This window comes from Ctenopharyngodon idella, chromosome 22 (genome assembly GCF_019924925.1).
Source record: "Ctenopharyngodon idella isolate HZGC_01 chromosome 22, HZGC01, whole genome shotgun sequence".
In the NCBI taxonomy this organism is placed as follows: domain Eukaryota; kingdom Metazoa; phylum Chordata; class Actinopteri; order Cypriniformes; family Xenocyprididae; genus Ctenopharyngodon; species Ctenopharyngodon idella.
The window spans coordinates 7278751-7291229 of record NC_067241.1 but is presented as its reverse complement, the minus strand read 5'-3'; the positions used below and the strand labels follow the sequence as shown (position 1 = coordinate 7291229).

General features: G+C 40.4%; 1 protein-coding gene across 15 annotated transcripts in view; it reads left to right on the top strand.

Annotated features, from left to right (window-relative positions):
• ubr4 (ubiquitin protein ligase E3 component n-recognin 4) overlaps positions 1–12479 on the top strand; it is a 52926-nt gene that overhangs the window by 24892 nt on the left and 15555 nt on the right. For 7 of the 15 annotated variants that reach the window (XM_051879127.1, XM_051879119.1, XM_051879123.1 and 4 more), the window contains 29 exons: positions 81–251; positions 334–516; positions 604–762; positions 843–995; positions 1262–1489; positions 1609–1766; positions 1857–2028; positions 2675–2876; positions 2956–3119; positions 3241–3457; positions 3770–3986; positions 4364–4396; positions 4698–4761; positions 6269–6403; positions 6503–6677; positions 6760–6897; positions 6986–7107; positions 7195–7306; positions 7394–7518; positions 8743–8920; positions 9029–9133; positions 9326–9481; positions 9586–9754; positions 9834–10038; positions 10164–10277; positions 11529–11738; positions 11836–11985; positions 12074–12301; positions 12386–12464. In XM_051879127.1, coding sequence (XP_051735087.1) covers positions 81–251; positions 334–516; positions 604–762; positions 843–995; positions 1262–1489; positions 1609–1766; positions 1857–2028; positions 2675–2876; positions 2956–3119; positions 3241–3457; positions 3770–3986; positions 4364–4396; positions 4698–4761; positions 6269–6403; positions 6503–6677; positions 6760–6897; positions 6986–7107; positions 7195–7306; positions 7394–7518; positions 8743–8920; positions 9029–9133; positions 9326–9481; positions 9586–9754; positions 9834–10038; positions 10164–10277; positions 11529–11738; positions 11836–11985; positions 12074–12301; positions 12386–12464 — 4522 coding nt within the window. The remainder of the gene's footprint in view (positions 1–80; positions 252–333; positions 517–603; positions 763–842; positions 996–1261; positions 1490–1608; positions 1767–1856; positions 2029–2674; positions 2877–2955; positions 3120–3240; positions 3458–3769; positions 3987–4363; positions 4397–4697; positions 4762–6268; positions 6404–6502; positions 6678–6759; positions 6898–6985; positions 7108–7194; positions 7307–7393; positions 7519–8742; positions 8921–9028; positions 9134–9325; positions 9482–9585; positions 9755–9833; positions 10039–10163; positions 10278–11528; positions 11739–11835; positions 11986–12073; positions 12302–12385; positions 12465–12479) is intronic. The other 8 variants (XM_051879122.1, XM_051879128.1, XM_051879118.1 and 5 more) reach the window with 5 other exon arrangements.

The following is a 12479-nucleotide window of genomic DNA, read 5'->3' as shown; positions in this document are numbered from 1 at the left end:
TCTTCGTTCTTTGAATCATTAATGTTTTGACTTTGGAAGCAGACCGGTCCTGTCTCACTGCTGTCGTTCTTTTTTTGCAGGCAAGCTCCTCCACAGCAGCCCTGGTGTTGGAGCTGCTCATTTTCCTAATGGATGCCATTCAGACCAACTTCCAGCAGGCATCAGCAGTGGGCAGCAGCAGCCGGGCTCAGCACGCACTCAACGAATTACACACTCAAGACAAGACCGTTGAGATGACTGACCAGCTCATGGTATGGACTAAATACCTAAAGACTAATTCTTAATGCTCACAAATCAAAATAGCTGACACTAAAAATGTTTTTTTTCTTCCAGGTTCCCACACTGGGCTCACAAGAGGGCGCTTTTGAGAACGTAAGGATGAACTACAGTGGAGATCAAGGACAGACCATCCGCCAGCTCATCAGCGCACATGTGCTGCGTCGGGTGGCCATGTGTGTGCTGTCATCCCCTCACGGACGTAGACAACACCTCGCTGTCAGCCATGAGAAGGGCAAGGTAATCCAGAAAACCTCAACACGAGTTTGTATCTTCGCTGCTCCATGTTTTATCAAGACTACATGGTGTTTGTTTGTTTTTGTGCAGATCACAGTCCTTCAGTTGTCTGCGCTGTTGAAGCAGGCTGATTCCAGTAAGAGGAAACTGACTTTGACTCGTCTAGCCTCTGCTCCAGTTCCCTTCACTGTGCTCAGCCTCACAGGAAACCCCTGTAATGAGGACTATCTAGCAGTGTGTGGACTCAAGGTAGCAAATGCTAACAAAAATCATTTGGAAAAAATTATTTTCATAGTTTAGTCTCATTTCTCTGTGCCTATCATCTACAGGACTGTCACGTTCTGACGTTTAGCAGCACAGGCTCTGTGTCAGATCACTTAGTCCTGCATCCGCAACTTGCAACTGGAAACTTCATCATCAAGGCCATATGGCTTCCTGGATCGCAGACTGAATTGGCCATCATCACTGCTGATTTTGTCAAGGTGAATTATTGTACTTATCATGGAACAGCTTTGTTATTGGTCTAAATCTGTCCATGTACATATAAACTTCCAATTAGAACTTTATCATTTTAAAAATGTGCAAACAATGGATAATACACATCTTCTTGCAAATAGTCTGTCATATATATTTTAGGAAAATTATTTGTAAATATTCAATTAAAATAAAAAAAATCCTCAAATGTGAGAAATATTTGCATATATAGTCAGTGACCAAAAGTAATGTTCCTCAAATGATTTCCTTGCAGATTTACGACTTATCTGTGGATGCCCTGAGCCCCATGTACTACTTCCTGTTACCAAGTTCAAAGATCAGAGATGCCACATTCCTGTTCAACGAGGAGGGCAAAAACATCATTGTGATAATGTCCTCAGCTGGGTACATGTACACTCAGGTGATGGATGAGTCCAGCAGTGCCCAGCACGGCCCTTTTTACGTCACCAACGTTCTGGAGATCAACCATGAGGATCTGAAGGTTTTTACAATATTATCTTTTGCTATATAGTCAGTTAGACTGCAAGAAGTTAACCAAATGGATTTCGAAATGGATTGATCATCACCACATGCTCGGTTTGTTGTGTGTTTGCTTTACAGGATAGTAATGGCCAGGTGGCTGGAGGCGGCGTCTCTGTGTATTACTCCCACGTCCTGCAAATGCTCTTCTTCAGCTACAGTCAGGGCAAGTCATTCGCTGCCACAGTGAGCCGCAGCAACATGGAAACACAGAGGCTCTTCACCATCAATGTCAAAGGGTAGGATTCCTACATAAGGCTATTCTTGTGTAACACTCTTTCAGTCGTGTGTTTTGTATTTCTCTAATGTTCTTTCTCTTGCACATTCAGTTCTAATGGAGGAAGTAAGACGTCTCCTGCACTCTGTCAGTGGTCAGAAGTGATGAACCACCCAGGGTTGCTGTGCTGCGTGCAGCAGACCACAGGAATCCCTCTGGTCATCATGGTTAAGCCAGACACGTTCCTCATCCAGGAAATCAAAACCCTGCCTGCAAAAGCTAAGGTCAGTTCCTATATTTTCCTAGTGGTCTTGAGGAAGTATAAAATGTATATTATTAAGGTTTTAATATTATATTGTAAAACACATTGTTTTCTGTGAATAGTGTGGACTGATTAATGCAACATCTTTTGTTTTGTTTTTTTGCCCCAACCCGCCTTCTGAGGCTGCGCTAATGTTTTTGTTCATTTCCTGTGGCTAGCATATGCTCACACTAATTATTGGCAATTAATAATGTTAGGTGTGATTAATCACAGAGAACTGTGCATTAGACTTTTTAAAAACTGATTCACAGCCTTGGAAAAATAATAAAATGTATCATAAAAAAAAAAATGTTTACTGGGAAATATAGATTTAAGTATTGTTTTTAATAAATATTGTTCTTGCTGCTATTATTTTTTTAAATAATAATAATAATAAACATTTGCATTGAGTTTAGTGTTTGCATTACCGGTGCATTTTGACAATTATTGAATGCCAAAAATGGACATTACAAGCAGATTAACACTTTATTATTAAATTTCACCAGTCACCCAAGTCCCAATTTACTACCGATGCCGGGGTAACAGAGGCTGCAATGGGCAAAATTTTGGTTTCAATAAATACTACTACTGTGCCAAGTCAAATAAACAAGTCTCTCTGTTCACCTCAGATTCAGGACATGGTAGCAATCCGTCACACAGCAAGCAATGAGCAGCAGCGGACCACTATGATTCTGCTGTGTGAAGATGGCAGCCTCCGTATATACATGGCCAATGTGGAGAACACATCCTATTGGCTTCAGCCCTCCCTTCAGCCTAGCAGTGTGATCAGCATCATGAAACCTGTCCGCAAACGCAAGACAGCGACTGCCAGTGAGTCAGGCCACATTCTTTCAAATTCATCTCATGTTGTTTAGAGATATTTATGTGGCTTTTTGTTTTCCCTCATCAGCCACACGCACATCCAGCCAAGTCACTTTTCCTGTAGACTTTTTCGAGCACAATCAGCAGCTGACAGAGGTGGAGTTTGGTGGCAACGACTTGCTGCAGGTCTACAACGGCCAACAGATCAAACACCGGCTGAATTCTACAGGGATGTATGTGGCCAACACCAAGGTATTAAATTATTCTAGCTACAGTATTATTTAGAAGTGATCATCCGTGGGTTGCTAAGACATTTTAGCTAAATTTTTTTTTTTTTTTTAACTTTTGGATTTATGTTGGTTCCCGCCAACAGCCTGGAGGTTTCACAGTGGAAGTAGTGAACAATAACAACTCAATGGTGATGACTGGAATGAGGGTGCAGGTGGGCACTCAGGCCATTGAGCGAGCTCCCTCCTACATTGAAATCTTTGGACGCACCATGCAGTTGAACCTGACGCGCTCCCGCTGGTTTGACTTCCCGTTCACTCGTGAGGAAGCCCTTCAGGCAGACAAGAAGCTCTCCATTTTCAGTAAGAGCCCAACAGATATCAGAACTACTTCCATGTATACTACCAATGAATATTTTGGACACACCTACTCGTTGCTTATTATGATCATTATCAATATAATAATAATAATTATGATATATGTACCACTTTGATGCTTCAAAAATTTCATAAGAGATTGTAAAACTTATCCATATGAATCGAGCGGTTTAGTCCAATTTTTCTAAAGAGACTCGATCACTTTATATGATGAACAGATTGAATTTAGGCTTTAAAATTCAGATATTATATTGTGAAATTACAAAATTTATAAAAAAGTAAATATTGCTTTTTCAGTTGGTGCTTCAGTCGACCCAGCAGGTGTCACCATGCTGGACTCCATTAAGATTTATGGCAAAACCAAAGAGCAGTTCGGTTGGCCAGACGAGCCCCCGGAGGACTTTCCTTCAGCTGCAGTCAACAACGTGTGCAGCCCCAACCTCAACCAGGCCAACGGCACCGGAGACAGTGACGTCACCAGCCCCATTGCAACTAGCGGCACTGTACTGGAGAGGTACACCTGTCACCTTAACCTGTGTGCTCTGATTTCAACCTATACTTGATTGTATTTCCTGTGTATAAAAAAAAAATAATTAATGTCTTCTATCTTTGTCTTCATTTCACATAAACTGCATTTAGTCGATATTATTGTCTCAAGAGTGGCCGTAATTGATGTCACTTAACGTAACTGAAACGAATAGCAGAGGATAGAGGAGGGATGGAGGGGGGGGTGTGCGCGTGACGTGTCCAGTGCATGGCTGCCATCATAATGACCTCGTGCTCGCATGCAGTCGTTTCCTGTGTTTGACATACAAATCATTTTTACGTATTTCTTTTCTGTGATCCTCACACATTTTTCTTTTTCTTTGCTCCCTAAAACAATAAAAAAAGTTGTGAAACTGAGTCCTTATCAGCCTTGGACCGGTTAGTAACCGCCCTTTCTCTGCTTGTGTGCATGGTGGTTTGCTCGTGTGTGCGTGTATGTGTGAGAGAGCAGTCAGACTGAGCTTGCTCTGGTGTAGATCATGCAGGACAATTACAGCATTTATAAAAACATTAGTAATCACACAGGAGTTATTTAACACTTTTAATGTTTGATAATGTGTTATGGTTTGATAATGACAATGCTTTGAGAATGGTGTAGAATTTGAATATGTTAGTATGGACTGCTGTAATTTTAATATAATGCATTGCTTTCCCTATCTAACTGTTGTCTGATCTCTAGGTTGGTGGTCAGCTCACTGGAAGCTCTAGAGAGCTGCTTTGCTGTGGGCTCCCCCGTTGAAAAGGTAAGGAAGAGTTATTCTCTTGGTGGTTAGGGATGTCAAAAGTACTGCTGCTTTGCTACTAAGTTGATCCAAAAATTTAAGGGAAAAAAAAAATCATGAGGTATAGGCACCTTGTCTATAGGATTAGTAAATTTACCTTTCAGCAAATCATAAAGGTATACTGGTTTTACACAAGAAAATAATTATTTTGAATATATGTTTAAAATGATGTACAAGCTGTTTTATTGTGCATGGAGTGGGTCTGTCATGGTGACCGCCATGTTGAGATCACATGACCTGGTGAATGCTACTCATTTTATCTCGATAACTTCACTGTAACTGGACAGTTTCGCTTCTGGATTAAATTAGTCATAGGTTGAGTGTGTATATAGCATTTCTACAATAGCCGCTTTTCCACCAAAATTACCCCTAACAATTTGTCCTTAGAACATTTTCCCCCAGACCTGTTGCTGTCTGCATTTCCATTGCGGTCCAAAGTACCGTGAAGATTAAGTCCGGTGACGTAGGACTGCGCGTGACTTTCCAATTCCCGCTGGATTTCGTCCTCCGTCCTCCGCAAGCTTTATAAAGTCTAAACCTCATCGTCAGTCCATCGGTCTTATTTTTTAAACTCGAATAGCAAACAACTCTTACTGCACACACCGCAACAGATTTTTTAAAATAGTGGTTGAAATAAAATGCTGCGTGGAGTCAACCAATTAAAATGCTGCATGAACTCAGCCAATCAGCATGTTCATTGCCCAAGTCCCACCCCTGAAAGTTCCTGAACTTTGAAAAAGTACTACCTCATGAACAGGGACTTTCTGAGGGGAAAATTTTTACCCGGAACTTCATTTAGACCCTGGTTCCTGTGGTCAGGAGTACCATCCCAAAGTCCCTAGTTCCTTGGGAATGTTCCTGCAGTGGAAACCCGGCTAATGACATTGTCATGTTGGAATTATACAGTTTTTTTTTTTTTTTTTTTTTTTTTTTTTTTTTTTTAATGGCCAATTACGTTGCATTGTAAGTAATTTAATGGTATTTCAGTATTTGCTGTAGTAACAAATTTGGTTTCAGAAATAATCAAAATTTTTGGTATTGTATTGAAATGTTGGTATTTGATATCCCTACTTATTGCTAATGTTATTTTAGTATTATTTATATACTATTACAGTATTTATTTCAAGTAAATGTTTCAAATGACCTTACATTTTTGTATATTTTTAGTTTTCATTTGAATTTAAAATTTTGTAATTTTGCTGTTTTTTTTTTGTTTGTTTTTTTGTCATTTAAGTGCTTAAACTTATTTTATTTCAGTCAGTTGTCAAAGTAACATTCCTAATTTTAGTTTGTTTTTTTTAATCTAATACTTATATTTTATTTTATTTCAACAATTTCAATTAACAAAAGTTTTTTAATAGTTAAAAATAGCAACACTGTTTGTTTTTTTTTTTTTTTTTTTTTTTCTGTTTGTTTTGAATGAAATTTCCATTTTCATGTGACGTGTTTCCATCCCTAAAATCTTTAGGAGAAAAATAAAGTTGCGGCTCTAGAGTTGGCCACTCTCCTCCTGTCTATCCCCACTCCTGCTGGAGTACAGCAGCAGACCAAAGGCCTTCTGGCCAGCCTGCACACCAGCCGCACAGCCTACCACAACCACAAGGTACACATGGTCACTGCTGATTAGAAATTGAACCGTGTTAAACATGAATCACTATGTCTTTAAGCTCAGCTTTGTACCTGGTGCTGAATCTGTATTTAGGATCAGTCTCTGCTGAGCAATGCAGTACAGTGTCTGAACACCTGCAGTAAAGAAGGGAAGGAGCTGGACCCTGATGTGTTCCAGAGGCTGGTGATCACAGCCCGCTCCATCGCAATCATGAGACCAAATAACCTTGTGCACTTTACAGAGTCCAGACTTCCTCAATCAGACATTGGTATGCTCATTGAACCTCTTATATGTTCATCTTGCAGTCATTTTATGTGCCTACTTAATAAAGGCTGTTTTTATCTTTTCAGATGTAGGTGATGATGGGAAGGATGGCCTGAAGTATGATACTGAGAGCTGTAGCTTCATCATGCAACTGGTCACTAACTTCTGGAAACTTCATGCCCTCAAACCCAAGAACGCCTTTTTGGCTCCAGCCTGTTTGCCAGGTACGTGGTCACATTGATTTGAGTCGCCCTAGGAGTTCATGGATGTGTTCTTTCAAGATGCTAACATCGTTTTATGTTTTTCTCTAAGGTCTAACTCACATTGAAGCCACAGTGAATGCTCTGGTTGATATCATTCATGGCTACTGCACCTGTGAGCTGGATTACATCAATGTGGCATCCAAAATCTACATGCAGATGCTGCTCTGCCCTGTGTGTATCCCGCTGTCATTCTTCTCAGATATAATCCATATCTTTTGAGAACCGTTATTAATGTAATCTAATCTTTTTGGTCTACAGGACACCTCTGTGAGCTTTGCTTGCAAACAGGCGCTGATTAGAGTTTTGAGACCCAGAAACAAACGCAGACATGTGACCTTGCCTTCTCCCCCACGCTCCAACACACCCATGGGTATGAGCCGTACCTTTCAGATTTGTGACTTAAATCATACACACATACCTCAATTAATCAACTTCAAACAATGTTTTGCTGTGCTAGGAGATAAAGATGACGATGATGATGATGATGCTGATGAGAAGCCCTCCAACATGACGGGAGGGGAAGGCGGCAGGCAGGAGAGTCAAGAGCAAAGCGAGGTGGACCACGGAGATTTCGAGATGGTGGTGAGTTTTGCAGCCACTATGAGTCCATTTATTGGACCCTAAGAGTGTTAATAATATATCATTAGATTATGATTTTTTTATTTTGTGATTGCGAAAGTCACACTAAATTTGGGATGTGGTTTGATTTGATCTGATTTGATTATTTTGGATTGATTTGTAATTAATTAATATATTCACTACTACTGTACTGTTTTAGCATCGTTACTCCAGTCTTCAGTCATGCAATCCTTCAGAAATTATTCTAATATGCTGATTTGGTGCTTGGTCAACTTAATGAATAAATATTGACTAATTCTCAATTATATGATTATCTTAAAATCATGCAAGTCATATAATTAACTATATTTAAATATAACGCGTAACAAACAAGTAATCATTAGCCGCGTTTCCATTACAGATTTCCGCAAAACTTTTGCGATATTTTCTAAAATATAGATTAAAAAACTATTGCAAAATGACGCCGTTTCCATTAACCGATGTTATGCGACTAAAACGTCTTTTTTTTCCTCTCGCGATAAGTCATTTCAACGGATGTTGGTAGGTTTACGTATATCCCAGCCACTGCACTAGCTATTATTTTTAATCAAAGGAGACGCAGGCATGTTATGCAAGCATTTATGTCAAGGATATACTTGGGAGCAGCCACGTATGTGGTGTTTCTGGGTGTTTCTCCCTCCTATCTGCTTCAAGTTCTTGATAAATTCAAATTGTGGCATTTCTTTGTTGTTTAGAATCTAGTAGTCCTGTAATATTTTTGTCTTTTATGAGTTTAATGAAGAACTCTAGTCTCCTGTCCAAACATACTGCGGCCTCTTTAAAGAATTATCAACTTTACATACGGCAGGTGACCTGTAAATGCGAAAAAAACTGTTTCCATTGCAGTTTTGCAAAATATTCCTTTTTCGAATTGCCTGAAAAACCACCTCATGCAAGTGTAAAACTGTTTTGCAATAAGGGAGTTTTTGTGGAATTGATTCAATTTGCAATTTCAATTTGTGCAGTTTCAATTTGCCCAAGTGGATGCACACAAAGCAAATAATGATGCACAAATAAGAACTCAGCAGCTGAATTTACTTAATGTAAACTGAGAACATCAAAAGACATATATCACACTGTAATGAAACATTAGTGATGGATCTAGTTGCTTTAAGTCTTTGTCCAAACTGCCGTTTTTAAAGAAGGCGGTTGTTATGTAATCCTCTTCTCTCTCTGTTTGATATGCAGTCTGAGTCTATGGTCCTGGAGACGGCAGAGAATGTGAACAATGGTAACCCCTCGCCTCTGGAAGCACTGCTGGCAGGTGCGGAGGGCTTCCCACCCATGCTGGACATCCCCCCAGACGCTGATGACGAGACCATGGTGGAGCTGGCTATAGCTCTCAGTCTGCAACAAGACCAGCAAGGTCACTGCTTCCACTTTTCTGCCCTCTGAAAGAAACCGGCATACATTTTTTCAGCTAGTTATATGGCCATCAGGTGTCTAATGTTGAATGTATGTTGTGCGTCTGCAGGCAGCAGCAGCAGTGCTCTTGGTCTACAGAGTCTAGGTCTGTCCGGCCAAGCCCCCAGCTCCTCATCTTTGGACGCAGGCACCCTTTCAGACACCACCGCATCAGGTAACTGCACCCATCTCTCCACAAAACTCTTATTGCATGCTCACCCAGCATTCCTTCTGCTATCCCTTCATGTCATTGTTTCTTCTAATTTCCAATCATTTTCAAACATATGGCTGTTTTCTATGTATAAGTTTGTGTGCACCTTTAGAAACCCCCCCCTTAGCAAAGCCTGCTGTTTTTTTCCTGTAACAGCTCTGGTTATGCTTTCAGCCCCAGCCTCGGATGATGAGGGGAGCACAGCGGCCACAGACGGCTCCACGCTGCGCACCTCTCCCGCCGAGCACGGGGGCAGCGTGGGCTCTGAGAGCGGAGGAAGTGCTGTCGACTCGGTTGCAGGTGAACACAATGGTAAGACTTGATTGTTACTGTTTGTCTGATGTTTTGAAACAAATTTTATTAAAGTGGCTCGTTTAAGGGAGTTTCATCCACTCAGGACATTGTGTGTATTTCAGTGTCTGGCCGCAGCAGTGCTTACGGAGACACGACTGTTGAAGGACACCCTGCTGGACCAGGCAGCGTGAGCTCCAGCACAGGAGCCATCAGTACAACTACGGCCCAGCATGAAGGAGATGGATCAGAAGGAGAAGGAGAGACAGAGGGCGACATCCACACAAGCAACAGGTCTGTCTACATGATGGAGCACTTATCTCCCATTATAAACTGTTTCTGTTTAATAACTCTGTCTCGCTCCTCTTACCAGGTTGCACATGGTGCGTTTGATGCTCTTGGAACGTCTTCTGCAGCACCTGTCCCAGCTTCACACTGTTGGTGGAGTTCAGGCCATCCCCTACATGCAGGTCATCCTCATGCTGACCACAGATCTGGACGGAGAGGATGAGAAAGACAAGGGAGCACTGGACGACCTTCTGGCCCAACTCATCGCCGAGCTCGGCATGCACAAGAAGGTGAGTCTACATTAAGCAAGAACTTCACTTAAATGCATTGTTCTAGTTTGAAATATATAGATTGTTATAGATATTCCACCTATCCATATCTTCTGTATATATAAATTCTCATATTTGGTTTCTAGGATGTTTCAAAGAAGAATGAGCGCAGCTCCATTAACGAGGTGCACCTGGTCATCATGAGGCTCCTCAGTGTCTTCATGTCCCGCACCAAGTCTGGCTCAAAATCCTCCTCTGAGGTAACTGTCAACTTTGCTGTGGTAATATTGTGCTCAGAAAGCTTTGTTCTGAAGGTTAAAACATTTATTTTGAACCACTAAGTCTGAGAATTAAGCTTCATACCAAACTACTTAACATACAAAACAAAATTCAAAAGTTTTAGGTCAGTAAGATTTGTTAATGCTTTTGAAAGAAGTCTCTTGTGATCACCAAGGCTGCATTTTATGGAAGCTTGTTTTTGCCGCTGAATAAAAAATGTAATTGCAACTTTTTATCTTACAATTGTGACTTTTTTCTCAGAATTGCAAGATAAAACTCGCAATTGCGAGAAAATGTCAATTGTGAGCTGACTTTTTTTTTTTTTTTCAGAATTGGACTTTATATCTCACAATTCTGACTTTATAACTCGCAACTACACATTTATATCTCGCAATTCTGACTTTATATCTTGCAATTGTGAGTTTATATCTTGCATTTCTAAGGGGAAAACGTCAGAATTGTGAGGAAAAAGTCTGTTACCTTTTGTATTTTTTCATTCTGTGACACTTTTCGATTTTGTAAACTTAGAAAATACAACTTTTTTGACATTTTTATTTGATTCTATAAATTTTAACTTTAAATAAATGACAAAATACATTTTAATTAAATTTATAAAATAAATAAAATACATTTTTATAAATTAATTTTAACTTTATTTTCTTACATGTTTAGTAAATTTAATATTAAAGTATACTTTTAAGAATTGTAATAAAGTTTGAAATCTGCTATTATTTACATTTGATAAAATGTTCAGCATTTAAAATGTAGCTGATGACATAATTGTTGAACATTATTTTGATTGGCATACAAATCTGTTTGTATACTGAATTCTGATTGGTCTTCCTGCCTTGCATCTATTTAACCAGCTATAGTTCCCACAAAGCAGCACAGAAGACATATGACCATGTGCAAACAGCCCCTTATGTGCTCTCTGTTAAGTTTTTTTGTTTTTTGTTTTTGTTGTTTTTTTCCAATAATGATCCAGAGTATTGATTCAGCCAATAGAAAAGTGTCATTATTACAAGAGCAAATCAGCTCTCATAATTTAATGTATGCAAAAAAAGCCTAAAACATAAGCTTACCTCAAATGTAACATTATATTTTGCTTCGGGGAGTGTAAATCCAGTTAATCTCTAATATTATTGTTTACATGCTACAACCATTTTTGCTTTGCAGAGCAGTGAGTGTAAAAACCATTAAATAATTCAGTTTCATCTCTGTTTTCTCGCCAGTCGTCTTCTCTCATCTCAAATGCAACAGCTACCGCTCTGCTCAGCATGGGAGCAATAGACTACTGCCTGCATGTGCTCAAATCCCTGCTGGAGTTCTGGAAGACCCAGCAGGGTGAGGAGGAGCCAGCGGCCACCAGTCAGCTCCTTAAACCCCACACTTCCTCCTCACCCCCAGACATGAGCCCCTTCTTCCTGCGTCAATATGTCAAGGTACAGACCAGATCTTAAAAAGCTTGCTCTTACCCAAACATTATATATGTATTAGATAAAGAAATATCAGGATCTTTAAATTGTGGGTGTTTCTCAGGGCCACGCTGCTGATGTGTTTGAAGCGTACTCTCAGCTCCTCACCGAGATGGTCCTCCGACTGCCGTACCAGATCAAGAAAATCGCAGATGCCAACCCACGCATTCCACCGCCGATCTTTGATCACTCCTGGTTCTATTTCCTGTCAGAGGTAATGCACGTAATTCGCTTTTGGACTGTGTTGAAGAGTTATCAATGAATAATTCAGCATGCATCAACCTCCTTTGATTATCTTCCAGTATCTGATGATCCAGCAGACGCCGTTTGTGAGGCGACAGGTGAGGAAGCTTCTGCTGTTCATCTGCGGCTCCAAAGAAAAGTACCGCCAACTCCGAGACCTCCACACGCTTGACTCCCACGTGCGTGGCATCAAGAAGCTTCTGGAGGAGCAGGGCATCTTCCTGAGGGGAGGAATCGTCACAGCGACATCTGGCTCCGCTCTACAGTATGACACTCTCATTAATCTGGTGAGTAACAGGCACGCGTGACGCCCAAAGATTTTTACTCTTCTTTCAGTTTGTATTTGTGTGAACTTTTTCCTTTTTACACAGATGGAGCACCTTAAAGCATGTGCCGAAATAGCCACTCAGAGAACAATCAACTGGCAGAAGTTTTGCATGAAGGATGACTGTAAGTGTACAATGT